The sequence below is a fragment of the Stegastes partitus genome, unplaced genomic scaffold (assembly GCF_000690725.1).
Source record: "Stegastes partitus isolate 25-593 unplaced genomic scaffold, Stegastes_partitus-1.0.2 Scaffold1549, whole genome shotgun sequence".
Taxonomy (NCBI): domain Eukaryota; kingdom Metazoa; phylum Chordata; class Actinopteri; family Pomacentridae; genus Stegastes; species Stegastes partitus.
In genome coordinates, this window is record NW_007579280.1 from 141,379 (window position 1) to 168,227 (window position 26,849).

At 49.6% G+C, this 26,849-nt stretch overlaps 2 protein-coding genes across 4 annotated transcripts in view; both read left to right on the forward strand.

Annotated features, from left to right (window-relative positions):
• Positions 1-319: 319 nt before the first annotated feature.
• Positions 320-18,399, forward strand: csf2rb (colony stimulating factor 2 receptor subunit beta). Of its 3 annotated transcripts, XR_520936.1 has the most exons (16): positions 321-638; positions 1,972-2,264; positions 2,780-2,897; positions 2,967-3,142; positions 3,233-3,387; positions 4,202-4,346; positions 4,545-4,677; positions 4,790-4,944; positions 5,730-5,857; positions 5,948-6,131; positions 6,299-6,395; positions 6,479-6,545; positions 6,655-6,734; positions 6,829-6,991; positions 8,133-9,036; positions 18,389-18,399. XR_520936.1 is itself a non-coding variant. In XM_008300493.1 (15 exons), exons 2-15 carry the CDS (start codon positions 2,009-2,011, stop codon positions 8,535-8,537), a joined length of 2,262 nt encoding a protein of 753 aa, XP_008298715.1. In that variant the 5' UTR covers positions 320-642; positions 1,972-2,008; the 3' UTR covers positions 8,538-11,736. The 3 variants fall into 3 exon arrangements, 2 of the variants coding, with proteins under 2 accessions (XP_008298715.1, XP_008298714.1); XM_008300493.1 differs by lacking the exon at positions 18,389-18,399 and having other exon boundaries at positions 320-642; positions 8,133-11,736; XM_008300492.1 differs by lacking the exon at positions 18,389-18,399 and having other exon boundaries at positions 8,133-11,736.
• Positions 18,400-18,942: 543 nt separating this feature from the next.
• Positions 18,943-26,849, forward strand: part of LOC103371243 (oxysterol-binding protein-related protein 6-like) — a 23,245-nt gene continuing 15,338 nt past the window's right edge. The window contains exons 1-12 of the mRNA XM_008300498.1: positions 18,943-19,130; positions 20,423-20,641; positions 20,886-21,029; positions 21,461-21,514; positions 21,610-21,723; positions 21,853-22,020; positions 22,903-23,044; positions 23,192-23,310; positions 23,537-23,626; positions 23,761-23,917; positions 24,131-24,261; positions 25,883-25,999. Coding sequence (XP_008298720.1) covers positions 20,474-20,641; positions 20,886-21,029; positions 21,461-21,514; positions 21,610-21,723; positions 21,853-22,020; positions 22,903-23,044; positions 23,192-23,310; positions 23,537-23,626; positions 23,761-23,917; positions 24,131-24,261; positions 25,883-25,999 — 1,404 coding nt within the window. The 5' untranslated portion in view covers positions 18,943-19,130; positions 20,423-20,473. The remainder of the gene's footprint in view (positions 19,131-20,422; positions 20,642-20,885; positions 21,030-21,460; positions 21,515-21,609; positions 21,724-21,852; positions 22,021-22,902; positions 23,045-23,191; positions 23,311-23,536; positions 23,627-23,760; positions 23,918-24,130; positions 24,262-25,882; positions 26,000-26,849) is intronic.

Sequence of the window (26,849 nt, forward strand, 5' to 3'; positions counted from 1 at the left end):
GTTTGCTCCCTGTGAGTGAACTGACACCAGAACCTGTGAACCCGACCCGGTCACATGGCGTGGGTGCAGCAGAACCCTCATCACCTCTGATGGAGCAGAGGACGTCTCAGACGGTCCTCCACAGACTGCTGCTGGGTTTGGACCGAGAACGTGAACAAACAGCTTCAGACGGCAGGTTTCAGCTGCATGTGGTGGAGCCACATGAAGGCACCGAGCGCCTTTGATCTGATCTCAGAGCAGATCATCTACCAGATTATCTGCTGAACTGCACTCCTGTGGATGAAACCAGCAATCGTACATCGTGTGTTTAACCACCTTAACCAACTTTACTGTAGACGGCTTTTCTGTATTTTAGGAGCTTCTAAGCGACCAAAGTGACCGTCGGTCCTCACGCCCTGCAGGCTGCACTGCTGGACCAACTTCCCTTCAGTGTTTCACAGCCTGCACATTAAACAGCTGATGGCGCATTCATGAACTGAAAGCGGCTTCGAGTGTCACTGTGGACACAAAAGGGGAAACTGAACTCGTCACAAAGGAAACTCCCACAGAGTTCTCGGCAGTGTTCACAGGGAGCTGACTGACAAGAAGGAAGAAATGGCGACGAGCAGACAAAGGAGCAGCAGCGTTCGACGGCCGAGGTAGGTGAGCCGCAGCTTTAGCCTCGTGTACCTGTCCGTGTTGTGGTGGTGACCAGGGCAGTGGGGCTGAAGCTCTGCTGATCAGAAGCTCTGCTGATCACTGCCTCTGTGCTGGTCCATCAGGGAGTTCATGTCTTCTGTGGTCTGTGGGAGGTCAGCTTCACCAGTCACATTTAATGTCATGGTACAACTGAAGAGTTCATTTGCAAAACCAGACACCTCCATCTTCACAAACCTTCATAAAGCCGGTGTTCCATGGTCTACCTGAGACAACATCCAGCTTCAGTTATCTCTACTTTGTCATTTCCACTGAGTCTGATCCACTCAGCTTCAGTCCGACTGACATCATCTCCAGCAAACAACAACAAAATAAGTTTAATGAAAATCTGTTTCTACAAATGAACTCCTCAGTTATTTATTGGAGAGCAGGAATCCAGAACCCACTGGACTGCCTGTTCTTCATGAAGTGCTGGATGGTTTCTGTCGCTCCAGATGCAGCAGAGCAGCTGGATGTTAAACTAGCCTTTGACTTGTCGCAGCGCGGCGGTTTCATGTCAGCATCACATACAGTAAACGGTTCAGAACTGGTGCTGGAGTTCCACGTTGTCCTGCCGGGTTTCCCCCAGACCCGCTGTAGCTGTAAACAGCACCAGTGATGCCTCAGCGAGCCAGAATTTCCCCTCTGCTGTTTTACAGAACCAGACGGCAGCTGTTGATTTGAACCTTCTGTTTAAACCAAATGATGGTTTTGTGTTGATTCTACGTTCTAACTTTACTTTAGTTTAAGCTCTGTGCATTCACTGTATATGAGAAAATTACTTCAAGTTAAACTAGTAGCATTTAGATATTATTGTTATATTATGAAAATATATGAATTACATAAAACTACCATTGGAAGAGAATGTTTTTAACAGCAAGATAGAAAATAGAGAAATGGAAACAAAACAGGGTTTAAAATAACACTGATGTCCAGCTTAAAGCTGCACTTCTCCTTAATCACCTCAGAAATGGTCAAAATCTAACGATGTTTTCTAAGATAGCAGAAGAAGATGCATACTATATATAAATATATATAAAACAAATTTCATGTCTTAATAATTTGGTTTCCAGTTATTTGAGTGACTGCTGTGGATTAGTCTTTGCTGTGAGCAGGACGGCTGCTTTACGCTGGTCGCTGTGTTCTGTCAGGAGTTCATGGCTTCTCTCATTTCGTGAGTTTTGCTTTGAGACACCAGAAAACCAGCTTCTTTCTCTGAACTCTACGTCCTGGTATCTGGTGTTTCATGCTGATGCGTGTAATCCCCAGAGTGCTTCTTCTTCTTCTTTTTCTCAGCGTCCATCACATGTGAGAGGGAGATAAGAGCCGGCGGATGTGTGGCGACAGACAGGAAGACGGCCGGCTCTGTGGTTTCTACACTATTTCTAGTGAATGGACTCATCCTGCGCTCACACCAACACCGACCTCTCTGTCACCAGCAGACCTCCTGATGCTGTCAACAGTCGCCATCATACCAGCAACGATGCGGCGCTTCTGGGTTCTTCTGCTTTGGTCAGCGCTGCCTAATGCGGTTCTGTTCTCCGGTCCAGAGTTCTGTCCCATCAACGACAGCAGCGGCTCGCAGAGCAGTAAGTGTTCAGCCTTTCAAACCAGTACGGTCGTTACAGTGAGTCTTCTGCTCCACCAGAACATCTACTGCATGTATCTGACACATGCTACAGTCAAGCTGCTAATAATCATTTTATAAGCAGAAGATTTGATGTGATGAATTGTCTGATACTAAAACCAGTCCTTTCATATCCTGGAGTTACTGCCTCATGCTGTCAGGACGCAGACGCTTTGTTCTAAAAGACAGTTTGAAGCTGCGTCACGTCTTCAGACAAACGTTTGGGGAATTAAACATGAAGCGGTTCACTAAACTGAGCACATGAAGGCTTCAGTGTTAATAATCCTAAAATACACTCCTGCAGCGCTGAAAAAGCAGAATAACAAGTTCTCGTCTTGCAGTTGTGTCTTGTTGTCTTACTTCCTTTTCTTCAGTAATGCTGTTTGTTTGCGACACACTTTATATTCAGCGCAGACCAACAGCCGTTCAGAGCAAGTCAGTGACCGATTCTTTCAAAATAAATGTCTCCTCCGTCAGTGTCTCCGGCGCTGGAGTCCGTACGATGCCACAACGACTACGAGTCCCACGTCCTCTGCAGGTGGAGGAAGCACAAAGACACCACTCTGGAGCTCTGGTTCCAGACGGAGGACGGCAGGTAAAAGCCGAGGCAGGACAGGTGAGCAGGTGTTTATTGTGCGTCCTACAGCTGTGTGTGTGCTTGCAGGGCGCTGTGTGAGCCCGACCAGGCTGCAGGTCCAGCTGAAGGCAGAACCGCCCACTGTAGATACGATACGCGGCTGTTTGGCATCAGCGTCAGTCACACCGTCTTCTTCCTGCAGAACGAGACGCTGAGCGACTGCTCTTCTGTCAGACACACGACTCTGGATCTTTTCCAGCGCTGTGAGTTCAGCCCTCAGTCACTGCTGCTTCCTGCACTGTCATCATCTGCATGGATGCTCGTTCACACGGCCTGATGCTTGTGCTTCACAGTGAGAGCTCGCCCGCCGGCCAACCTGTCCACACACCATGAGCGAGGCGGAGGCCGACGGATCCTCTGGTCCAGTCCCTACCCGTCCTCCTCCTCCCTGAACACCAACCTCACCTATCAGCTGAGCTACAGGACACACGGGCAGGACGGCTGGACCGTAAGCAGGACGCACAGCACCTCTATTTACTCAAACATCAGCTTTAATGAACATTTCAACAGTCAGAAGTCCAAACCAGCTGAGGCGTGCAGGTTTGACGGCTCTGTAGCACCACGACTGACCGTCTACAACTCTGCTCTGATATATTTAGCAGTGACAATGAAACCAGCAACTTTCCTCTCACAGGAAAACTCACACCCATCGCTCATGTCACCTCACAACTGTGGTCAGTGCTAGCGTTAGCGTGAATATCTCAGACATGGTAGCTCCTACAGATGCTCAGTCGGGTCCTTCAATCGTCTGAACCGGCACACTGGACCCTGTTCTGTCACAGCTCCAGCAGCAGTCTCACTGGGTTGGACTCTTTAGAAACACCACCAAGCAGCCAGTCTGTGGGCCGCAGCCCCAGAACCTCTCTTCAGTTCACTTTGCCCGACAATGTGACATCAGTCAGAACCGAAAAGTCCATGAAACTGAACATTTACTGCAGTGAAGACGAGTCAGATCACCTGAAGTCACCGATCATGAATGTAGCCCAGGTTCTGATAGAACATTAGCAGAACCTGAAGGGTTTGTAGGACTCTGAGTTTGTTAAACAGCTGCAGCACCAACAGGGTTAGAGGAGACAGTGATGCACATGTACGGTGTCCCATCCTGATGTTCTGGACTTCCAGCTGGCTGCTAATCCTGTACCATGAAAAACCACAATACTGAACTCACACGTTGGAACCAGAACCAAAACACACACTGCTCCAAGTATGTCTTTAAGGTCAAATCAAGTCAAGACTTCTCCCTTTTCTCTGTCCTTCTGCAGACTCGGAGTGTCACCACCACCACTGTGAAGCTGGAGAGGCACCTGCTGCTTCCAGGCCACAGGTATGAAGCCAGGGCTCGGGCCCGGGCCCATGTGGGCCAGTGGAGCGCCTGGAGCCCGGTGGTGACCTGGCAGACTGAACACGGTAAATCAGCTGCTCAGCGTCATTCGCTTCAGCTCGGACATTTCTGAACAAACTATTTAATGTGTTGATCAAAGTCTTTGGTTCTGGAGGAGGTTCTGCTTCTGCTCGCCCTCCCTCACATGTCGGGTCTCCCCGTCTGTCCACTGCTGTGGCAGATAGCAGCTCTTCTCATCAGCTCTTCTCTGTGTTGGGCCGTAGACTTGGGGCAGCTTCCCACTTTGGACTGTGTGCTGGACGGGGAGCGGGAGGCGGAGTGCAGCTGGGAGGTGAGCCGAGACCTGGCTCACTTCATCACCTACCAGCTGGCCTGTCGACGAGGCCACACCGCGCCGTAAGTTGAGCGTGACGCCGGTAACGCCACCTGGTGGGAGCTGAGAACTGCACCCATCCAGGTATCATTCATCCATTCACTGATCCCTGCTCGTCTTGTCATCCCCCCTCAGGCCTGAGAGATGCTGTAAGAGCCCGACCGTCAGCCCCGACCACAGCGGGGCGGTGCTGACATACAGCTGCTCGCTGGCGGTCGCAGGAACCGAACATCTGCTGCTGGACCTCCAGCCGACAGTCAACGCCAAGACTTTTAAGGCCCACCAACACAGTAAGTACACGGAGGATGAGGAGCTGTCCGCAGTGTGCCCGCCAAATTAAAAGCACACAAAGGGCAATAAAGCTGCAGACTGGCGGTGGATAGCTGAACACATGCGATGTGATCAAGTAGCCCCACCTAGTGGCTGAATGGCAGTATTGCATCCATGTTTAAGCATGGATAAAATAAGATTTATTCATACAGCCGTCCTCAGAGCCTCCCATTAGAAAAGGAAACAGCAGCTTCAGTCACTGAAAGAAGAGAAACTGACAAAAGTAATAAAATATCAATATGTAATTAATCATGACGTTGGCTCTGAATTGGGATTCATCAGAAATATAAAAAAAACAACAACAAAAAAAAACAAGCAAACCAGCCTGATGGGACCCGTGAACAACCCTCTGATTATGGCTTTATCTGTCCTGTCCTTAGTCACAGCAGACTGGTGCCTGATAGGTCAGCTGTCTCATGTGACTAGACGCTGAACCCGTGATGTGAACGTTGAACTGTGACACAGATTCAAAGCGTTCTGTCCCTGAATGGGCTGCTGCTTCTCATCATAATGTACCATATCCATCAAGAATTATCTTTCTGTTTGAATGTTTAGACAGATGTTAGATTTTCCAGATAAGATAAAAACGTAACGGGACAATTAGGAGACAGTTTAGATGCAGCTCAGCCTGAAACTACTACATGGACGGTTGACAAAGGTTCCCCAACAGCTTCCCGTACAGCAGGACTGCTAGCAGTTAGCCTTAAAGCGTCTTTAACATAACTTCCCTGAACTTGTTGCCCAGTCCGTCCCAAACCGCCACAGCAGCCAAAGGTCAGAGAGAAAGAAGGCAACTGGGTGGTGGAGTGGACCAAGCCGAGCACAGCTCTACAACTGTCCTACCAGGTCTGTTACTACAGGACACAGGATCAGGTGAGCCCTTTCTTATATGGATGTTTAGCTGCACACCTGTACGGCAGCTGCTTGCATCTGACCCAGACTGTCGTTGATTCTGTGTGTCAGGGATCCTCGGTGCCTCTGAACATTTCCGAGGGCTCCACGTCCGTGACCATCCTGGGAACATCCCTCGAGCCTCTCCAGGCCTACCAGGTCAAGGTCAGGTCCCTGCTCGTCCCCGGAGACGGTTCCCGCTATGAAGGCGTCCCCTCAGAATGGACTGATCCAGTGGACTTCACGTCCAATCAAGGTGCTGCAGACCATCAGCACCACCCAGATGCTGGACAGACTGCGGTCCGGTCCTCCTGCGGGCGGGACTTTCTGTTTGACTGCTTGTTTTCCTCTGGAGCAGCCAAAAACCCTCATAATACATTTCATGAATAATCCTCATTTGTTCTGGTTTGTGTCCCCTCACAGCCACCTGGTCCTCCGCCACCCTCATCTACGTCTTCATCAGTGTGCTTGTGGCCGCGGGCTTCCTGGTTCTGTACTGCACCGTTCCTGCCTGTCAGAGGTACTCCGTGTGAAGCCAATACGTTTCTCACTGTGGAGCTTTTGTTCTGTGTTAAACTCTTTATTTGTAACTTGAACAATTAGGAAGGTGGTTCTGTGGGTGGACTCGGTTCCTTCTCCGGGAAAAAGCAAAATCCTTTCTGAGATGAAGGTAAGGCTGGATAGCGACAGTTTGACCGATTTATTCTTGGTTTCTAGTATCACAGTCATAATCATCATGGTAGTTTTACTGTCCCTCTCTGGGCATGTCTGTGCTTCAGTCCACCACCAGCGGGACCCTCATGCAGAGCGAGAAGACATCCATCTGCCAAGTGCAACACCTGGACAGCGTGTCGACCTGGTAACCGCCCGGACAGGAAACACACTTCAAACTCGGAGAGGAAAACATGTTTCAGCACCAGTGACAACACGACTTGTTTTCTGTCTCTCTGCAGCTCCTCGGACGCTTTGCTGTGGCCGACCAAGGTCAATGAAAGACAGCATCTGGATCAGGACGAGAGCTGCTGGAACTGTGACGCTCTGTCCTGCCCCGCCGAGAAGGTCCAGGGCTCGGACACGTCCTCTCTGAGCTTCAGCGGACCGTACATCTTCTGTCAGGTCAGCCACGGCCGCGGCATGGCGGGATCCAGGAGCTGAGGATAGCTCAAGCACATGGCGTAAATCAGAGGAGATACTGAACACAGTGATCTCAGAAGGAACCTCCATGTCTGCTGTTTCTAGGCCTCTGTGTTTGAAAAGCATAAAGCCATTACGGAGGCGTTTGATTGCCTTTAATGACATTTAATATTATGGGGATATTTTGACATTTTCACATGAAGCTGAAGTGCAAAAATGAGGCATTGTGGTTAGGGTTAGCCTCACCCTACCCCTAACCCTTAGGGGGATGGGTGCCAGACTTAACCCGTGTCAGCCCGATTCTTTAGCTGGAAGCCCAAGAACAAACCAGAGAAATCTTCAGTTCACAGATGTAGAATTTATCAGGTCACAGGTCAAGGGAGGCAGCGCTGGGCTCAGACAGACAGAGATCTACCAGAAGGAGCCCAGAAACGATTCACATCTGTCTTCTCGGGCTGGGCCTGCACCGGACAGAGGTTGGACTCATACGCGACCGAGTTTATTCGACCAGTTACTGGGATGTGGACAGGCGTGCCTCGTCCACGCTCTGTCCACGTTGTAGAAATGGGAAAGCATCATGTGTGGATGTTGTTGGTACGGCGTGTTACTACAGGAACAGTCCTACTGAGAGAACTGAGCTTCTGCTGTCTCCCAGGTCTGGACCAGGTCCAACCGGCCATGCTGTGCTCAGGAGAAAAAACAGGATGACTGGTTCAGTGGAGAAACACAGATTGAGGATACATGACAGCTCCAAACAGAGCCAGTTAAACAGTATGAAACCAGCGCTCCAGTCCCACAAGACCAGAAATGAACCCCCAGAAATCCCCTGAAAACCACAAAATGTCATTTTTACACTTTGGCTGAAGATAAAAGAAGCAAAATATGAGTTACTATAAAGCGAGTGTGGCTGACAGAGCCAGGCGAGGTGTTCCCAGTGCTTCTTTGTGCTATGCTAAGCTAACTGACTGCAGCGACATGTTTACCATCTTAAATCTGACTATCGGGCAAAAATGTCAAAAAGCTTCTTGACTGAGAAAATACAATGAGCCCAGTCTTCAGAGCTTTTTACCTGCACGGTTTGTAATGCAGTTTATCAATGAGCAGCTTTGTTTCCTTCTTACAGTCATCAGAGAAAATGTCCAAGCCGGTGAACGCCCAGAGTGACGAAGGAGACAAAGAGACGCCGTCGGATGTCTCTGCATCTTCTTCTCCTGTCAACTTCACTGTTTTCGGAGAAGGCTACGTGCGCCTGCCGAGGCCCAACGTCTCCAGATCCACGCAGGATCTCGTGTCCCACAGCAACGCCAACACGAGCTGGCACGACGGCACCGAGCAGGACCGACACGGCCCCGTCAGCACACCGTGGCAGGCTGAACCGGACCAGCAGCCCGGCCTCCAGGAGCCCACCGGCAGGGAGCAGCCTCCGGAGTACACCTCAGGAGCCTTCAGCGCCTGGCCTCAGACGGCTGCCGTGCAGGCCTCGGGGTACTGCCACCTGCCCACAGCCTGCGGGACTGCAGCCAAGTGAGCAGATCAAAGAGGACCTGTCGGCATTCACAGCACACACAATCAGCCATTCTCTATCCTGAGCTTCCACTTTGTTCCACCGTCCTTATGCTTCTGCATCACGTCTCAGTCATGAGCCTCGGGGATGGGCTGCACCACGGAGAGGAAAAGCTTCCCGTCTTTTTAAACTCATTCTAAATGTGGACCAAAGACCTTTCATCTCATGTAATCCAGCAGCAGTCATGTGCTACGTTTTTTAGTGAACCTGTGTCTGATCCGATTCTTCACCGACTGTTGTGCTGTTTTGTGTTTTTAGCCGCATCATTTCCTTCCTGCTCGTGTTGCTCCACCTATGCACAGCGTTTCACACAGGAAGTCCGTATCCAACCACAGACTCCTGAGAATCGTGTTGAAATCTAGTCCTTTTTATGACTTCCTCAAACTCACTGCCGTGGAAAGAAGCTGGATTATGTCAACGGCACTTCACTGGAAAGGTCTGCGTTTGTGCTGACGCTCGTGTTGTCATGCTCGTGTGCATGTTTGCACGAGGACGTGTGAGCTGATGCCCTGTTGTGAATGTCCTCGTGTGTGTGTGTTATCTACATTGTGATGCAGTGAAACGGTTGCATGAACCTCTAAACCCCACGAGGTTTCTGGGTGTCTGGTGCTCCTGTCACATCGAACTGGGCTGATAGTGTCTGAATGGTGCGACTGAAGAGGACTCAGAAATGTCTTCTGTGCAATCTGACGGAGTTATGATGCCGCACATCAGACAATATGGAGACAAAAAACAAAAAACATTGAATGTCTGTGACTGTTTAATTAACAAACTGTGAAAAATGAATGAATGAATGAATGAATGAATGAATGAATGAATGCCCTTTATTGTCGTTCTGCAGCGTACAGCGAGATCAGAGAGCTTCTCCTCTTTTCAGTGCAAGTAAAAAACAAAAAAAACAAAATAAAGTGCAAAATTGCTCAGTTAACTACAAAGATAAAAAAAAGGATAAATATACAAAAAGAAACCAAAGATTTAAGACGTATTGCACGAGATGATGGTTACCTGTCCAGGTGAACCTGCCTTCACCCTGAGTCAGCTGGGATAGACTCCGCCCCCCTGCGACCCCAGTGAGGGTTAAGGTGTAGAGATGATGGATGTATATTTACATACAGATGATGGATATCTACATCGTGCACATGGTGGAGGAGTCTTGCTGAGGCAGAGAGGATGTTTTACATGTGACAGTTCATGATGGTGGCGGCTCTCAGACAGAAACTGTTCCTCAGTCTGTTGGTCTTTGCTTTGGAGCCTCTGTAGCGCCTCCCAGAGGGCAGCAGCTCAACCAGCTGAGAACCAGGGTGTGAACTGTCCTTGGTGATGCTGCGAGCTCTGCTGAGGTACCGGGTGGTGTAACCGTCTGTCAGGGAGGGAGAGGGCCTCCGACTGTCCTCTGAAGCCTCGGTGCAGCTCCAGGTGGAGGCGCAGGACGTCAGCAGGCTCTCCATGGCCCAGCGATAGAAGGCCAGCAGCAGCTTCCTGTCCAGCTTGTTCTTCCTGAGGACTCTCAGGAAGTGCAGATGCTGCTGGGCCTTCTTCATGGCAGCTGAGGTATTGTCTGACCAAGAGAGGTCATCAGAGATCTGGACTCCCAGGAACCTGAAGGTGTAGACTCTCTCCACACACTCGCTGTTGATGTAGAGGGGGGGCGGGTCGGTTCTGTTCCTCCTGAAGTCCACGATGATCTCCTTGGTCTTCGCCGTGCTCAGTGCCAGGTTGTGGTCTGAGCACCAGGTCGAGAGCTTCTGGACCTCCTCTCTGTAAGCGGACTCATCTCCCCTCGAGACCAGTCCGACCACCGTGGTGTCGTCAGCGAATGTGATGATGATGTTGTGTTTGTGGGCTGGACTAGATGCAGAGACGGTACAGGAGGGGCTCAGCAGCAGCCCTGTGGTGACCCGGTGCTCAGCGTGCGGCTGGAGGACAGGTGGAGGCCACGCCTCACAGTCTGGGGTCTGTTGGTCCAGAAGTCCTTTGTCCAGGTGCAGGTGAGAGGGGGAGGCCCAGGGAGTCCAGTCTGGTGATCAGAATGTTCTGGATGATGGGGTTAAAGGCCGAGCTGTAGTCCACAAACAGCATCCTGGCACAGCGCTGCTGCTGGTCCAGCTGGGGGGGAGACAGTCCTTGATGTGCTGGAGAACCTTCATACGAACCGGTGTGAGGGCAACAGGGCGGTACTCACTAAGGCTGGTGGGGGGGACTTTTTTGGGATTATTGTGTCAGATGTCAGGCAGGTGGGAGACTGCTTGGGCCTCAGACAGGTGGAAGATCCTGCCTTCTAGCTGTGAGGCGCTAACGGTGCTAACCACCGAGACACCTGCAGCCGCCAGAGTTACCAATATCATAGAAATAATTGCTCCACATGCTGAGATATTTAATGATTTAGGTTTTTGTGTTTTCTTCACTGCTGTGCACATGGACTCCAGAGAGACGCCTCAGTGAGCTCAATGCATCCTTCATTCCTCTGGATGGCTTTTTAAAGCCACGCTGCATTCATTACATTGATCAGTTCCCTCCTAATCCCACTAATGATTTCCCTTCTTGTCTCGTCTCCTTTGCATAAACACAGCCTGCAGCTCATCCAGACAGGCTGCAGACATTTTGTTTATCACAGGATCTGGAGCGAATGCTTTGTGTTGGTGAATTATTAAATGAGATACTGTGGACAGGCAGTGATTCTGATAAACAAAATGTCAAAGCTTCTCACAGTTTATTTATTTTTTAGCTCCATAGATGTTCCCTGTTTATGTTCAATGAGTGAAAAGGACAGGATTTGTTATGTGCAGGCTGTGAGTGTGAAGATATATATCCATGAGGCACCATTTATTGCTGCGTGTCTTTACTGTTAATGAGCTGTTTCTGGATCTGATTCTGATTCTTTTAGTTGTTTTATCCTCCAGCTGTGTGATAACGTTGTTCTTCCTTCACATTAAAACTGTAAGTTTAAAAGAATAAAAAGCTTTTGTGATGATGGAAGAGCGGCTTGTTTGTTTGTTTGTTTGTTTGTTTGTGTTCTAAGTTGGACTGATGCAGCTGCTGCCCGTCCTGCTGACTCCTACCAGTGATGATAAAACACAAACACCTGTTCCCATGATGCACCGCTTTTATTTGGGTTGTACTGTTGATTTTAGTCGTGATAATAATAATAAACAACATGTCTTCATATTCTTCCTTTGTACACTTTTTAATAATAATAAAAAAAATAAATAAATAAACCCAACTTGGGTTCCCATGATGCACCTGTCGGTACACCTGTGGCTGTGAAGCCACGCGCAGGCTGGTGGAGGCGGCGGCGCACGAGCAGCGGGCTGGAGGCAGCAGCTCACCGGGTCAGCAGGTGGCTTCAGTCGGACAGGACCGAACCGAACCTCAAACTTCACCGGTGAGTTTTCTCGTCTGTCGGCTCACGGTCGTCGAACCGGGCGTTAGCTTCAATGCACAACGGAACCGTCCCGGTGGCGTCTGTGTTCACGTGAGTCTGCCGGTTCCTTCATGTTCTCTGAACGAGGCGACATGTGTAGAAAACGCTTCAGAACTTTAAAGAAATGTGACCACAGCTGCAGAGACGACGTTTCACGACAGTTGAGCCGTTTTCCGTCTCCTACATGTCTCCTTCCGTGTCTCCTTCCATGTCTCCTTCCATGTCTCCTACCGTGTCTCCTTCCATGTCTCCTACCGTGTCTCCTTCCATGTCTCCTTCCGTGTTTCCTACCGTGTCTCCTACCGTGTCTCCTTCCATGTCTCCTTCCATGTTTCCTACCGTGTCTCCTACCGTGTCTCCTACCATGTCTCCTACTATGTCTCCTACCGTGTCTCCTACCGTGTCTCCTACAGCTGCTGCTGCTAACCCTAGCCCTGTGTCCTGCAGTGTTTTACGGGTGTTGTCTGCTGAACCGACCGTTTTCATTGAACCTCCTTCAAAGCCGGCTGGGTGTGTTAGCTTCACACTCAACAGGTTTCCCCATTTAAACAGTGTTAGCATTAGCTTAGCTTGCTGTATTGTGAGCAGTGACTCTGAGAAGCTGTGAGTTGACAATAAAACTAAAAAAAAAGCTAAACAGGATTACAGCTCAACATCTTACAGTTAATTCTGTTTTTTCTTCTTCTGAATATGTGAGCTGGCAGGCTAATGCTGGGCTAATGCTGGGCTAATGCTGGGCTAATGCTGGGCTACTGCTGGGCTACTGCTGGGCTAATGCTGGGCTACTGCTGGGCTAAGGATGGGCTACTGCTGGGCTAATGTTGGGCTAATGTTGGACTACTGCTGAGCTACTGCTGGGCTAATGATGGGCTACTGCTGGGCTAATGATGGGCTACTGCTGGGCTAATGATGGGCTACTGCTGGGCTAATGATGGGCTACTGCTGAGCTAATGCTGGGTTAGGGTTAGCTTCATTTAGCCTCCATTTAGAAGCAGTGTGTGTCCACTGAGGCATCATGGCGGTGAGGTGGAGCGTGTCAAATCCAAACTGCAGAACTCTAATCTTCCTGCAGCACTCGTTGCTCGTTTGGAGAAACAGTCATTTTAAATGTCTGCATACGTTCCTGTGTCCACCTTCACACCCGTTACTGCCTGAAAGCGCTCATCATGGCGTCGGTATGGAAACAGGAGTCTGGTAGCAGGATGTCTCCTATTTATACACAACAGATAATGGTGGTATGAAGGCAGCTCAGACTGCTGGAATATTTTAGGTAATCTCTCCACCCATTTGTACTTGAGTGGTTCTGGTTCCAGTGTGCTCAGGAGGTCCTGTAGTTCTACAAACCAGATGAACAGCAGAGCATCAGACCAGCTGCTCCTCAGAGCCACAGTGGAGGAGTTCAGTCTGGACATTTCTGCAAAGTGTGAAAAATGAACTCAAAACTTTGATGTAAAGGCTGAAACACATGTCGATGGTCTGAACCGGCTAGTCCTGTTAATGAGCATCATCAGAGCCAGAACACGTCAGGGCTCGTAGGGTTTACTACACTCAGCACTGAAGTCGATGAAATGCTCCTTCTGCTCAACCAAAGTCCAGCTGCAAGGATTCTTGGAACCAGCAAACATGTCTGGCAGTGAATTTGACTAATAAACAAATGTTTTGGTGTTTTTTTGGTCTCCAACATGAGCTGTTTCTAGCTCCTCAGATCTTCGTGTTTGGTGACTTGATGCTTCGTCACACATGATGCTCAACTGAATATGTGAAGAAACTAAATGTGTCCTTGACCTGTGGGAAACCGTTACCTGGAGTTTGTGCCAGTAGACCCAAGAGATGCATGTTTCCATGTTTGCGTGGATGAAACCAAACCGATGCTGTAAACTCTGTAAACATAAAGAACCTGATCAACGCACTGAATGTTTTTGTCAGATTGTTGGAAACCTCTGAAGGATTTTGGAGAACCTTGCAGACGACCTTGAGGACCACTCCCCGTGTCCACAGTGCTGCTGCTTGTCCAGTAGCTGTGGTCTGTGGACCTGAGTGCAAACTGAGACTCCGTTAGATGATCCCTGCACATGGAGCACTGCTGCAACAGACGTCCCGGTTGGAAGCAGGAACCGTAACCATGCAGGACGTGAATATTGTGTGTGAATAACTCAGACTGGCCCGCCGCGAGCCTGCGTTTGAGCCAATCAGATGGCTGCAGGTGTTGTTCTTCCTCTGGGTGCCGCCATGTGTCTGCTGGGTTCTGGTCTGATTTGTTCCTGATCGTCTGATGAACACGACCGTTGCTGTGATTTTGGTTTAATCAGTTCGCTCTAAGTGTCAGTGGAGCTTTTGTTGAAGCCGTGCTGCTGCACCTCCCACATGCTGTCCAGTGACTCTGGTCCGTCCAGCATCTTCATCACCTTTGGCATTTGCATAACAGAAAAACAGGCCCTCGTGTTGTCAGAGTTTTGGCCTCCTAGTCCTGGAGCTTCAGTTCCTGTGTGCTATGTCCGAATATGTCCATCGATTAATGACGTGCGGAAATGCTTCAAGGCGGCTCGGCACAGAAGTAAACCTTCAGCTGTGATGTTGGTCTTGGTCTCTAAACTTCTGCATTCTCTGTTGTGTCCTGTAGATGGCGACGACATAAATCTGCAGCACAACTGAACTTTATTAAAACCGTCTGAGTTGTGCTGCGCTGACATCAGCAGCTGATATGAACTCGGAGCCGGATCAGTACCTGCCAGGGTTTCTGTCTGTTCCCCATGTCGGCACAGAGCTGAACCCGTGACTCCCGCTGGGCTGTAAACGTTACTGTAAACCTGCAGAGAGCTCACATGTTGTTCTGGCACATTCCTGGAAGGAGGAAGGGAGTGAAAGACGAAGGGATAGACGAGAGACAGAACCAGTCTGTTCAGGTCCAGCCCTGCTGAGCGAACACGGCTTATCCAGATACATCTGATGGAACAGATTGTTCTGGAAATGCTCGACTGAAATCGCACCATAAAATCTAGTTTGCATCTTTTCTTTAACAAATCTGTGAATCTTGGTTAGTGGCTGCTCTGACAGTCGGTGTGCTGATCGCTGCTCTCAGTGAACAAACAGAGAGCTTCAGGTCTTAGTTTTACACCTCAGGGCACGTTCTCATGAACTAGATGGTTCAGGAGTGAGTTCACAGGCACAGTGCACATTAGAGTGATCAGTGAAGGCCACCGTTAGCAAACGAATACGTCTGCTTTACTCCAAACTGCTGTTCAGTCTGTAGTGAATCCCTAACCAGTGTAGCTGCCCACAACATCTTCGTCTGTCAGTCCCGTAAGCCATCAAATGACAGATCTAGTGCGGTCAGAGTGCTGCAGTGATGAGACGGACAGCAGGAGGTCATCTGCTGTTCTGCAGACTACAGTCAGAGGAACCAGAGGCTGAAGCTGCATCTGGTGCAAACCCAAACCCACACAGTGGAGGTTGTGGATGCTCTGACCAGGAGGAGCGAGTGGAAGGAAGACAACGATCCCAGATGTGTTCGCTCCACCATGAGCTGCTTCCACCACATCAGCTTGTTTCTTGTTTGCATTCAGCTCAGTCAGAGGAGTCGTGTTTTCTGACTGAAGATTCACCTGTTTCCCTCTTTTCTATGTCAGCCTCTGTTTTCCGTAACCAAAGTTTAAATGCCGTCTTTACTGTCTGGTTAAACACCGGCGGTAGAAACGACTGGATGGAGACTCCTCATGAGTTGTGCTCTGCTGGTAGTTTGGAGGCAGGAAGTCTAAAGTAGGTCACCATGGAGTGATGTCCACGCTACGCAGAAGAACCTGTTTTCCAGGGTCAGAAGGATGCAAAGCATCTTTAAGCCTCAACGTTAGTCAAAACAAAAATGTCTTTGAATATTTCTGCTAAAATGCAAGTTAGCAGAGTTTGTAAGAAGCCGTCTCCTGTGAGCGGAGTGTGACGGGATGCCAGGAGCATACGGGCCTGCTGAGTTCTGGACTAATGCAGCGCTCATTGACTTGAGTGACGCCGACGCCTTTTACTGTCCTGAAGAAATGAGTCATGCTGGAACTGATTGATGAGCTGGATTTAGGCGTGAGGGCTGGTTTAGTGAGCATGCATGAAGCTGAAATACCGTTCTACTGACACGGTGCTGTGTTCTCTGTTCTGGTCCAGGTTAACGCTGCTGCTGCTGCTGCTGCTGTTGTTTTCAGTGTTCTAGTGTCTCAGACCCTGCTCACTCTGGTGGACTGGACAGACCACATGCCTGACATGGTTGGTGTGAACTCAAATATCAGCGTCATGCCTCTGGTATGACATCAGCTCTAAGATACGTCAGTGAAGACAGTATGAATGTCCACCAAAGACACGCAGAAGACATGTTGATGAGCAGCAGGCCTCCCAAGGTCAGCACAGCGTCAGTGTCCTGTGGAGGTGCATGAAAATGTTCTGGACATCCTGGTCATGCTTACAGCGATGCTTGGAAGGTGGTTTGGCGACGCTGTTGTGTCTCACACAGCACTGTCTATTATTACTATTATTGTTATTATTGTTATTATTATTAGCATTATTATTATTAGCATTATTAGCATTAGCATTGATTGACACGGTGCTGTCTATATTATTATTATTATTATTGTTAGCATTATTATTAGCATTAGCATTGACACAGCTAGCCCTGCGTAGCCTCCTGAGCCTGACGAGATGCTGTTGTGTCTTACACAGCGCTGACCAAGGATGTCATGACACCTGGTAGCTGGTAGTTGGTCCCTGCACCAGTGAAATACCAAATAGGATCCCACTTCTGCTAAAATGACATTAATCAAATAAATGTAGTTTAACAGAAGCAGTTTTTATTAATAAAATAAAGAACAAAGTGTTGAGGACACACAGGGCTGTTTGATCTGTGACTACATGTTAATATAAAGTCATAGCTGCAACTCAGCTCCTGGAACCAGAACAATCAGCAGGACTGAAATCATAAAGATGAAGTTTGGTTGGCGCTGGTTCTGTCTGAAGCTGGAGTCGTTTCTTCAGTAGAACTGAGCTGATGGTCATGTTTATCAGGATTCAATCAGCCACATGAAAATGTTCAACACGTCCATAGAAAGCACACTGAGGACAGCAGTGGACGATCACTGCTGCGGTTCTGGCCACTCAAGAACCGGCACCAGTTACACAACGATCCCTGATACCTGCCAGCAGCGTGGAGTCACCAGTTCAGTGCTCTACAGGCTCACTGCCAGGGAATCGTTTACAGGCCGTTTATTAGTGCGAGAGCATCACAGATGGATGTGGCCACCTCTGGTCTGCTCTCATTAGAAATGTGTGCTTCGTGCCATTTGCGTGTTTCCATGTAACTACTTGTGAGCATGTTCTATGAAGTAGCTCCACGTCACGAAACAGACAAACACGGCTTATGGTCACAGCACGACACCAAACCGGAGGAGACACAAGCCCAAAGGTTGAGTGTCAGCGATACAACAACACGTAATCTGTCGCTGAGCGTTTTGTGCAGTGAGTCAGTCGCCCAGATATGCAGTCGGCCCGATGATGTGAAGCTCGAAGCATGCTGAGAATGCTTTGGCCTCCTGCTGCTGCTGCTTCTCTGGGTTCAGCAGGTAGGACGACTCCTTCCAGGAACTGACAGTTTACCAGGAATGAACTCCAGATGTTGTCAGTGTTGTCCCTGAAGTCCTCCTGGCCAGAGATGTAGACGGTCCCCTCAGAGCCTGGTCACAGCGTCCAGAGGTGGACCGCTGTGTGTGCTGATGGTCAGAGTGGGCTTGTGGACGGTTCTGTTCTGTTCTGTTCTGGCAGGATGAGACCTCAGTGGCAGACAGTGTGTTTAATGAATGCATGGAGTGAGGAGCTGTGTGGCGTTACTGAGCTTTCCTTTAGCTTCTGTTCGCCTAAAGCTGGAGTGTGTCGGCATCATTGGACAAAATTAGGTTTTGATGTGTCACCTTATTATAATTAAAGTGAACTCAGAGGAAACGGACTTCTGCACCTCCTCCGACAGCAGGAGGATAAAGAGAAGGTTCAGCCAGGAGAGCTTTGAATCCACGTGAAACCACAAATACAGGTTGAACTGTGGCTGGACTGTGTTCACATTCTGACAGGAGGGTTACGGCTAGCCTAGGGGTTAGGGCTAGGGCTAGGGTTAGGGTTAGGGTTAGCCTGGAGTTAACCTGGAGTTAACCCTAACCCTAACCCGGAGGGCTGGAGAGCACAGGAAAGAGCTGGTATCTGGTCCAGACTAAACAAAGCAGCACCATGACACTGAGGACACTGTAAAACAGAAAACCTTTTCTACTGTTTAGGAACAGCATCCAGTGGGACCAGCCTGCTGGTCTGTGGACTCTCATCTGACTGGTTCCAGCTGAAGACGGACATCTGAAGAACAACCTCACAAATACAGCGTGTTGTCATTTAAACACAAGGTTCAGTCGTAGCTGAAGCTGTCGGGCGCTGTAGCAGGGAAGGAGGTGTCTTTGTTAAACTATGTTCAATCTGAGCTTGTGTGTGTGTGTTCAGGAGAATGAAGAAGATCACAGGGACGTTCTTGATCCTTGGTGGGGTACCTCGGGGAACACGTGCCCACACTGGGGGTTATTGTGAGGAGCTCTGTGACACAAGGAACCGTGTCTACAGGACACGGGGCAGACATTGTGTAGATGTTCCTGGCAGCAGCTCTGTGGCTCTGGGCTAACCCTGTTCACAGCCTGGTGTAGCTCCTCTGACGTGAAGCCTGTGGTGCTCATAGTAGCTGTTATTGTTCACAAGTGACTGATGTGAATACAACCCAGAGCTGGTGGTGTTTGTGACCTGCCACAGAGCTCGTTATCCTGGTGATGACAGAGCGGGCGGGCCTGTTTGGTCAGGTAGAGAGTTCCTGTGCTCTCAGCCCCGCCCAGATACCTGCTGGCTTTGATATGCACCAGCCTGACAAGCAGGTCATCACTCAGGTGTGGCTCCGCTCTCTGTCCAACTCACAGGCTCTGTCAGAGGCTGGAGGATTATTCCCACAGAAGCTTTCTCTGTTTTTGGTGTGGTTTTTCTTTCACCCTGCAGCTTGGAGGAGAGCGTTCTGATTCTTGAGGAGCTGTACGGACTCCTGTGGACTCCTGCTGAGCAGCTTGTTGGGAACCAGGCCAACCCAGGTGTGTTTCATTTGTGTTTCTGTCGCGATGGCTTCAGGTGTTGCTTTCCATGGCTTGATGTCCTGTCTCAGCAGGAGTGTGTGCTACGCTAGAACCTCCATCATGACTTATGTGTGACCTCCTGTGAGCTCATGGCCTTTTGTCCATCAGCACTAAAACTGCCACATGTTCTGAAGTTGGTGGAGAGCTGGAACACGGAGGAACCCGTCTGTTACAGGACTTGTTATCCTGCTGATGACGGAGCAGACAGGCCTGTTTGGTTCTGGTTCTGATCTGGATCGCATGTACATAGTGACTGTGTGTAAGTCATCCTGATGTAGTGCAGGCTGCATGTGGGCTTGTCTCTGAGGGGATGTGGACTCAGTTCTGCTTTAATTTAATCACAGTGTCAGTCATTTCATCAAACAGTAGGAAGGCTGGGGTCAAGCTGTCCCTGTCCTGCCCAGCGTAAAGACAAAGACATGTCGATGAGTCTTGTTTGTGGAGCACGTGACGGTGGCTGCCTGCCGCCTGCAGCTCAGAGCTGCCACGATCCGGTCAGACTTCTTCAAACTGCCGTCTGGAATTCCAACAATGAGCACTTCCTCTTTCCGGCTGTTTTCACCTGCTGAATGAGGAGAGGGAATGTGGTCTTTCTTTTCTCCCCTGTGGCGGTGCAGGAGGCGCCACTGGATCCGATGCGGGCCGTACGTGTCGGTTTCATCATAACTATGCATTTCATGGTGACAGCAGCAGCTCCAGCACCGTAGAGCTGCTCTCTGCCACACAGCAGGAAGTCCAGCTGACTCTGAAGGAGGGCAGTGATCCAGAAAGTCCACCTTTGGTTCCTTTGGCTCTAGCGTGAAGCCCCACAAGTCTGAATCAGGTTTCTGACAGTTTCAAAGTAGAAATGCTCAGCCAAGGTGTCGTCTGCTTCTTGTGCTCATGAGGCCACTCGGTCATGTTGATGTGAAGCCTTGCATACGGTCAGAGTCAGGCTGAGATGAGATGTTCACAGAAACTCAGTGACTGCTGATATAAAGTCAGTGGTGTTGATTTATCGTCTCGATCCAGCTTCTGTTCCTGAGTGGATGAGCAGCCCGACACACTGACGACACAACACGTGTCTTATTGTTCTTCTAAGCTTGTGTTTGAATCTTTAAAAATACTTCAGGTGTGTGCATCCTTCCTCCACATAAACGTTACCAGACTGTCCCTTTAAAGTAGCGCCCTACAGTTTATCACTCTTTAAACTCGACTGTGTTCCTTCCATGTCTTCATGAATCAGCAGCTCTTCCTGTTGCCCTCTGCAGTGCCGGAGCTTTGCCATGAGATAGGACCTGCCCTGAAGGTACCGTCTCTCCATGCAGCGCTATCCTCCCCACATGGTGCCGATGGACCCTCAGGTCTGTCCACCGCCGCTGAGCAGCAGCCACTCAGTCATCAGCGGCCTCGACAAATCCCCGGCCGGCACGTTCAAACCCGGCCACTCGCGCAACAGCAGCACTGGCTCCTCCAAGAACTCCAAACAGGTAAACAATAAATCAAATTGCTCTGACGTTAGTATGGAAACGTTTAGATATGTTACTGTAGACGATTCAACAGACTGTTGGCATCGGCCACAAGCAGCAAGATGCTGTTTCTGCCCCTCCGTTCACAAGAGAGGCTGGACTCTAACAGACTTCAGTGCAGTTCCTCAAAGTAGCCCAATAATTACTTCCTCAGTCTGAATACCTGTGAAAATGAAAATTAATTTACTAACTGTCTCTGTGTCAGTCTCGTCACTGGGAGGTAATGGACGACCTGCAGAATCTGGACATGTGCTCGGTCCCGGGCTCCACTCTGGACCTCAGCATCCCAGGAATCTGTGAGGGATACCTGATGAAGAGGAGGAAGTATCCGCTGAAGGGCTGGCACAAGGTGGGCATGGCTCCGACTGCCTGCCAGGTTTTACCTGTGGGGCTTTAGGGTCATGATGTTCAGTATCAGCTGGTCTGTCAGGTGGTGTCTAGTTCATGGTCTAGCAGGTAAATGATCAGATGATGACTCACAGCTGGCTCAGAAGCTGGAACCAGAGAAGACTGACATGTTTCACAGCTCTGGCTTGTAAAAACATAAATGAATGAAATGTTCTGTTATCATAGAAGCTAAATTATTGTTCTGTAAAAAGTCTGAAGCCATCAGCCTTCATTCACACGTGGTGCTGATGTGTTCACACAGATATAAGAACCCTGGATTAAACCTGTTTTAGCTCCTCAGTGGGTCTGAGCATCGGTTTGGTCAACAGGACTGAAGGAGAGCTGCTCACTCTGATTTCTCTTTAATCCTTCAATGTGATTGGTTGTTTTCAGAGATACTTCCTCCTGGAGAAAGGGATTCTCAAGTACTCAAAGACACCTCAAGATGTAAGTCAACAACTGTTCCGTGTACTGACCTGCTCTCATGGACTTGAATAGACAGGACAAGCAGATGTTGACCACTGGCTGCCATTGTGTCATAGATCCAGAGGGGGAAGCTCCACGGGTCTTTGGACGTCAGCCTGGCCGTCATGTCTGTGAACAAGAAGTCCAAACGCATAGACCTGGATGCTGGAGACAACCTGTACCACCTCAAGGTACTGCTACTGAACTCTAGAGGAACCAAACACATCCACAACCAGACGTCTGGATTCTTCAGCCGGCTGTAAAATGGACATTTATGGGTTCCACTGTGTCCTCTTTTCTTCTGTCCCTCCTCGATTCAGGCAAGAAGCCATGACATCTTCTACATCTGGCTGACCAAGCTGTGTGCCCACCGTGTGTTCAGGAAGAACGAGGCGATGACCGTCCAGCGCGGTGTCTTTCATGCTATATCCATGGGCCAGAACACCCTGCCAGCGATGAGCACGCTGGCCCAGCAGCAGAGAGCGTCGGTCAGTATAGAGTCCTGCTCCAAACACTGGTACCAGACTGTAAGTCACAGGGTTGGACCTCTACAAGTACAGCTTTGATGCTTCTGTTCTGGTACATAAGCAGACCAGGGTCCACCTTTACAGAGCAGCTCGAGCTACACCCACACAGTCCAACACCACAGCATGCAGGCCGTCTGGAAGGCTAACGTTCACTCTGCTAGCAGTGTTTGTTCTTGGTGTGCTCTATACATTTCATTTCATGGATACTGATCAGAGCTAAACTTTGCCACCTCTTGATCCGTCATTGCTGAAAACACGTTTAGCTTTTGGTCTCCGTGGTGATGATGAAGGACGACCGACTGAGAGGTGGTATGTTCTGGCAGAACACTCGGCTTTGTGGTACCTGACGCTAACTGTCAGTGTGTTGTGTTCACTGTGAGTCTGCTTGTCTGTGTGTTATCACCACAGACAAGCAAACCGCATCACCGTTATACAAGCTGCAGTCGTGGAAATGTAAATCTGTGTTGAGATCAAGCTGAAGGCTGAGTCCGATGTGGATGTGGTCCGAGCTACTGGGTCAGCGTGCAGCTGTGTGGTTCTATCACAGGACACTTACTAGTTTAGTTATTTCACATAATTTATTTACGACTTCCTGGAAGGAAAACCAGGAGGCGTGTGATGCAGTACCTCGTCTGTGCGACGAGCATTCAAACTGTCAAGGTGTTGGGCTGGAAATGATGAGATGAAGAACTGTGCTGACGTCCAGCATCTGAGAGTCTGTGAGCAGCAGGTGTTCTGACTTCAGCCTTCATGTCCCACAGCAGCAGCTGTTGACAATCACAATGTGATTTTTGTCAGTCATTGCTGTTTTAAAGCCTTTAACTGAGATGTTTGATTCTCCAGCTTCCTTACTACGCCAGCTCTACGTCAGTGTACCATCCAGAGGTGGCGAGCCCTGCCCCGGCTGTTGCCTCTCACCCAGAGGTGACCAACAAGGTGTCGGCCTGGCTGCAGCAGACCCACGACATCGATGCAACCTCCAATGGTGAGAACCACCTTTAATGATGATTTCCACGTGCTGAACAATGAGGACGTCCACACATGCAGACAGTAAACAGGCCAGCGTGAGTCCCACTGCCTCCACAGAAACTGATGCAGACCTTTTTGTTCTTCTCTGAACGCTGTCTTTCAGACCTGAATCGCTGTCAGGCTGAGCTGACTGAACTGGCTCAGCTCATCCAGAGGCTCCACTGGCTGGAGGGAGGAGTGCCCGTCACCGACACCGACCTGGAGATGAGAATCAACATGCAGGTGAGTTCTCCACCTGTGTGATCCTCCACCTGCTGTTTCTGCAGAAATAACCGTGTCTGACGTGATTTATTGCTCCATCCAAGCACATGTCTTTAAACACTAATGAACACATCATACATTCATGTGAATGCCTCTTTAAGGGGAACATTACAGAAGGTAGACCTGCAGATACAACAACAGAACACTGGTTGTTTAATTGGTTGAAACCCTGTTGGTCTGTTTCTAGAATCTCTCTCTGGAGAAACCTAAGAAAAAGACTGGAAGGTTGGTCGGCCACTCCCGGACCTTGTCTCGTGTGGAAGCCATGGGAGGAATGGTGAGAACGTTCCTGCTACACACAGTCTCTTTTCATTTGACAGGTTTACCTTCATTTGCAGTGTCTGGATTCGTTCTGTCCTTGTTGCATCTTGTGGTATCGCCTTCTTGACCTTCTCTCTTTGTCGTCTCCAGTTCACTTCCAGCCACCTGAGTACAAATTCAAGTTCTGGTTTGGGGGCGTCCGTTCAGTCCATCCCCGACTACGTCTACTCCCAGCTGTCCAACCCTCAGGGAACCTCCCCGGAGGCGAAGAAGCTCCACCAGGACATCTGCACTGTGTCTCAGAGGGGTACGACCTTCCTGCCTAACAGCCAGCACTATCTGAAATTCTCTCAATAGGTTTACTGGAGTTCATTCTGAGCTGTTTACGAGAAATGTGCTGAAGTGATTTGTTCAAAAAGCAAAGTCGGGCTGTCATCACTTGGGCCTGTGATACGTGTGGGCATCAGTTCCCTCCTGAAGCAGCCTCGCTGACTCATGTTCTGTGTTTACTGTGTTACAGTTCACACCTCTCTCAAGTCCATTCATGAGGTTCTGACCCTGGACAGAGAGAAGCTGAAGCAGGCCTGGACTAGCCCAGAGCTGAGACAGAACACCTCCCAGCAGCTCGCTACCCTCTGCAGCCTGTCCCAGGTAACGCACACACACATCGAGTGACCCACAGCCGGGCCGGATCGGAACAGAACTCCCCAAAACACCATGACACTGACTCATTCCTTCACCAGGAGCCCCAGAACTGAAACTGTGATCACTGCCCCAGAACATTAGTGTCAGCCTGCAGAGAGAGGCCCAGCCCTGGCTGTCTGTTGGTGAAACTGTGGAGCAGGTTTGGGCTGTTCCTACCCAGGACAGGCACAAGCTATCACAGGTGTGACCTGAAGTCTTTCCTCCCCCTTGTTTCCACACAGACACACAAATAAAGGGCTGTTGTCACACACTGAAACTGAGCAGTCGAGTCGGGCGAGGGCCTGTTGGTTCCTGCTGTCGACCTGACGGCACTCAGTCACTCGCTGGGCGCTGCACGAGGCTTCTTGTGAGCTGCTGCCTGTTTCCTGTCCTGCAGCGTGTGAACCAGCCTATAGCTGTGGCTCTGGGCCTTGTTGTGCTGTCGGTTGCCTGGCAGCTGTTCTGTGGTGTGTCGGTATGTGTGTTCGTTCCAAACTGTTTAGTAATTCCCCTCCTGTCAGTACGCCCTGAAAAGCAAAGATAACTGTCAGAAGTTTCAGTCAGAACGTTGTGGTAGAGCACCTGCAGTCGGCTGGACCAGCCCGGACAGCCTGGCACAAATATATCTATAAGATTACTGTCAGAATATATATATATATATATATGCATGGCCCTGCAGCTTTTCTGTTAGATAGCCTATCGATTGAGCACCATGTGGCCTCGTGCTCGGTGCTACATCTGAAGCCCAGTCACTTCTGTTCAGGGACAAACAGTTTGTGCGGCCCTACAGATGAAATGGCTCTATGCCCTGGATAGAAGGAAAACGTGAAGCTTTTTGTGCGTCTGCTCAGGCAGCAGCTGTGACTGTAGGTGTAACAGGTTCAGGTCTGTGTGTCCGTCCTGTTCCTGTGAATGTGATCTCCTTTGTTCAGACTTGCCAGCAGCAGGCCTGTGCTGCAGTGTGGAGGCTTGGACTGCAGCCTGGGTGTGTCCGAGGCAGGAAGGCTGAAGGAAACACTGATGGAGGAGCTGAAGCGACCCCGTTGTTCCTTCCATGGACTTAACGTCAGGACAGCTTTGCTCCATTACCTTCTACCAGAGATCTTTTTATTTATTTTATTGAAGTCTTGCACATCTGAAGGTGAATTAGAACATGTCTCAGGGGCTCTCTAACTCATCGACATGTGTTTTTCCAGTAATACAGCTTTGTTAGCACTTGGCAGCAGCTAGCTCAACCTGCTAAAACACGTTCAGAACGTTAAGCAAATAGCAGCTCAACTGTTGAGGTCTTGCTAGCAGCTGAACAGTGACTCAGGTCACCTGTACCTGTGTTGTTCCAAATCAAAGCTGTGTCCTCTGAGGGACGTCCGGCATTACAGAGAAACCCAACAACCCACTTCCCTCCAGCTGTGAGCGCTCTGGAGCCTGCATGACCCTCTGCTCACTTTGGTTCTGACCTTCTGTTTCCTCTGCATTTGTCCTGCATGGCTGTGTGTGTGTGCGTATGTGTGTGTGTGTGTGCGCGTGTGTGTGCGCGTGTGCGTGTGTGTGTGCACGTGTGTGTCCGTGTCCATACGTGTGCATGTAGCTTGACATACGAACCAAAGTCCATTCGCTTTCCCTGTCCTCTGACTCTTCTGAGGAATCCTTCTGCACCGTCCTTCCGGACCAGGTGTGTACTGCGCTCTGTGTGTGTGTGTGTGTGTGTGTGTGTGTGTGTGTGTGTGTGTGACCTTTTTAAAAAAATTTAAATTTCTGTTTTTTGTTCTATTTTGTTGTTTTGATATTTTTTATTATTTGTTTTTTTACTTTTTTGATGCTGTCGGTCAGATTGATCCTGAAATCAGAGGAATTGATTTTTCAGCAGTAAATCATGGAATCATGAAAATCGTGGGCACGATCAGAGAGAAGCCGTCCTCCTGGGGCTTAGAAACACACCTGTCCTCATGTAGAGCATACACTTCATAACGGACTGTGACCAGAACATGGTGCTGTTCACCGTCAGTGCGGTCAGTAGTCACAGGACGGTGATACCGCGGTTCTGTCCAGTGACGGCCTCCTCGCTGAGCAGCACCACTGTGTGACCCGTTCCTGAGGACTGGATGCTGGAGGCTTTGGTTCTGTCCTACAGGCCAGCCCAGCACACCTGAGACCTTTCATGATTGTCTCTCACATAAGTCAATGAAGCAGAACAGGAACAGGTTCTGAACAAGGAAAAACACGTTTTAGAAGATGTGAACCAACATTTCCTTAAAGTGAAACAAGTGAGAACGGTGTGTTTCTAAATCCCATCATGACACAGTGAATGAGCGTTTGATGGCGTGGTTGGTGTTGTTGAGGTCGGTCACGTTGTGCTGTTGGACAGTTCCACCTACAGGCCCGGCAGAGCCCTGTGTGGACGTTCTGTGGGTAGCACCGGTGAGATCTGAATGAGTGAGCTGGATGTAACTGTCTGTCTGTGTTTGCATGTTTCTGGTCTGTCACACCACACGCCTGCTGGCTCACCTGCAGGTGGGTGACATATTAAAGGAAAAACCCAACATCAAGGTCTTTGT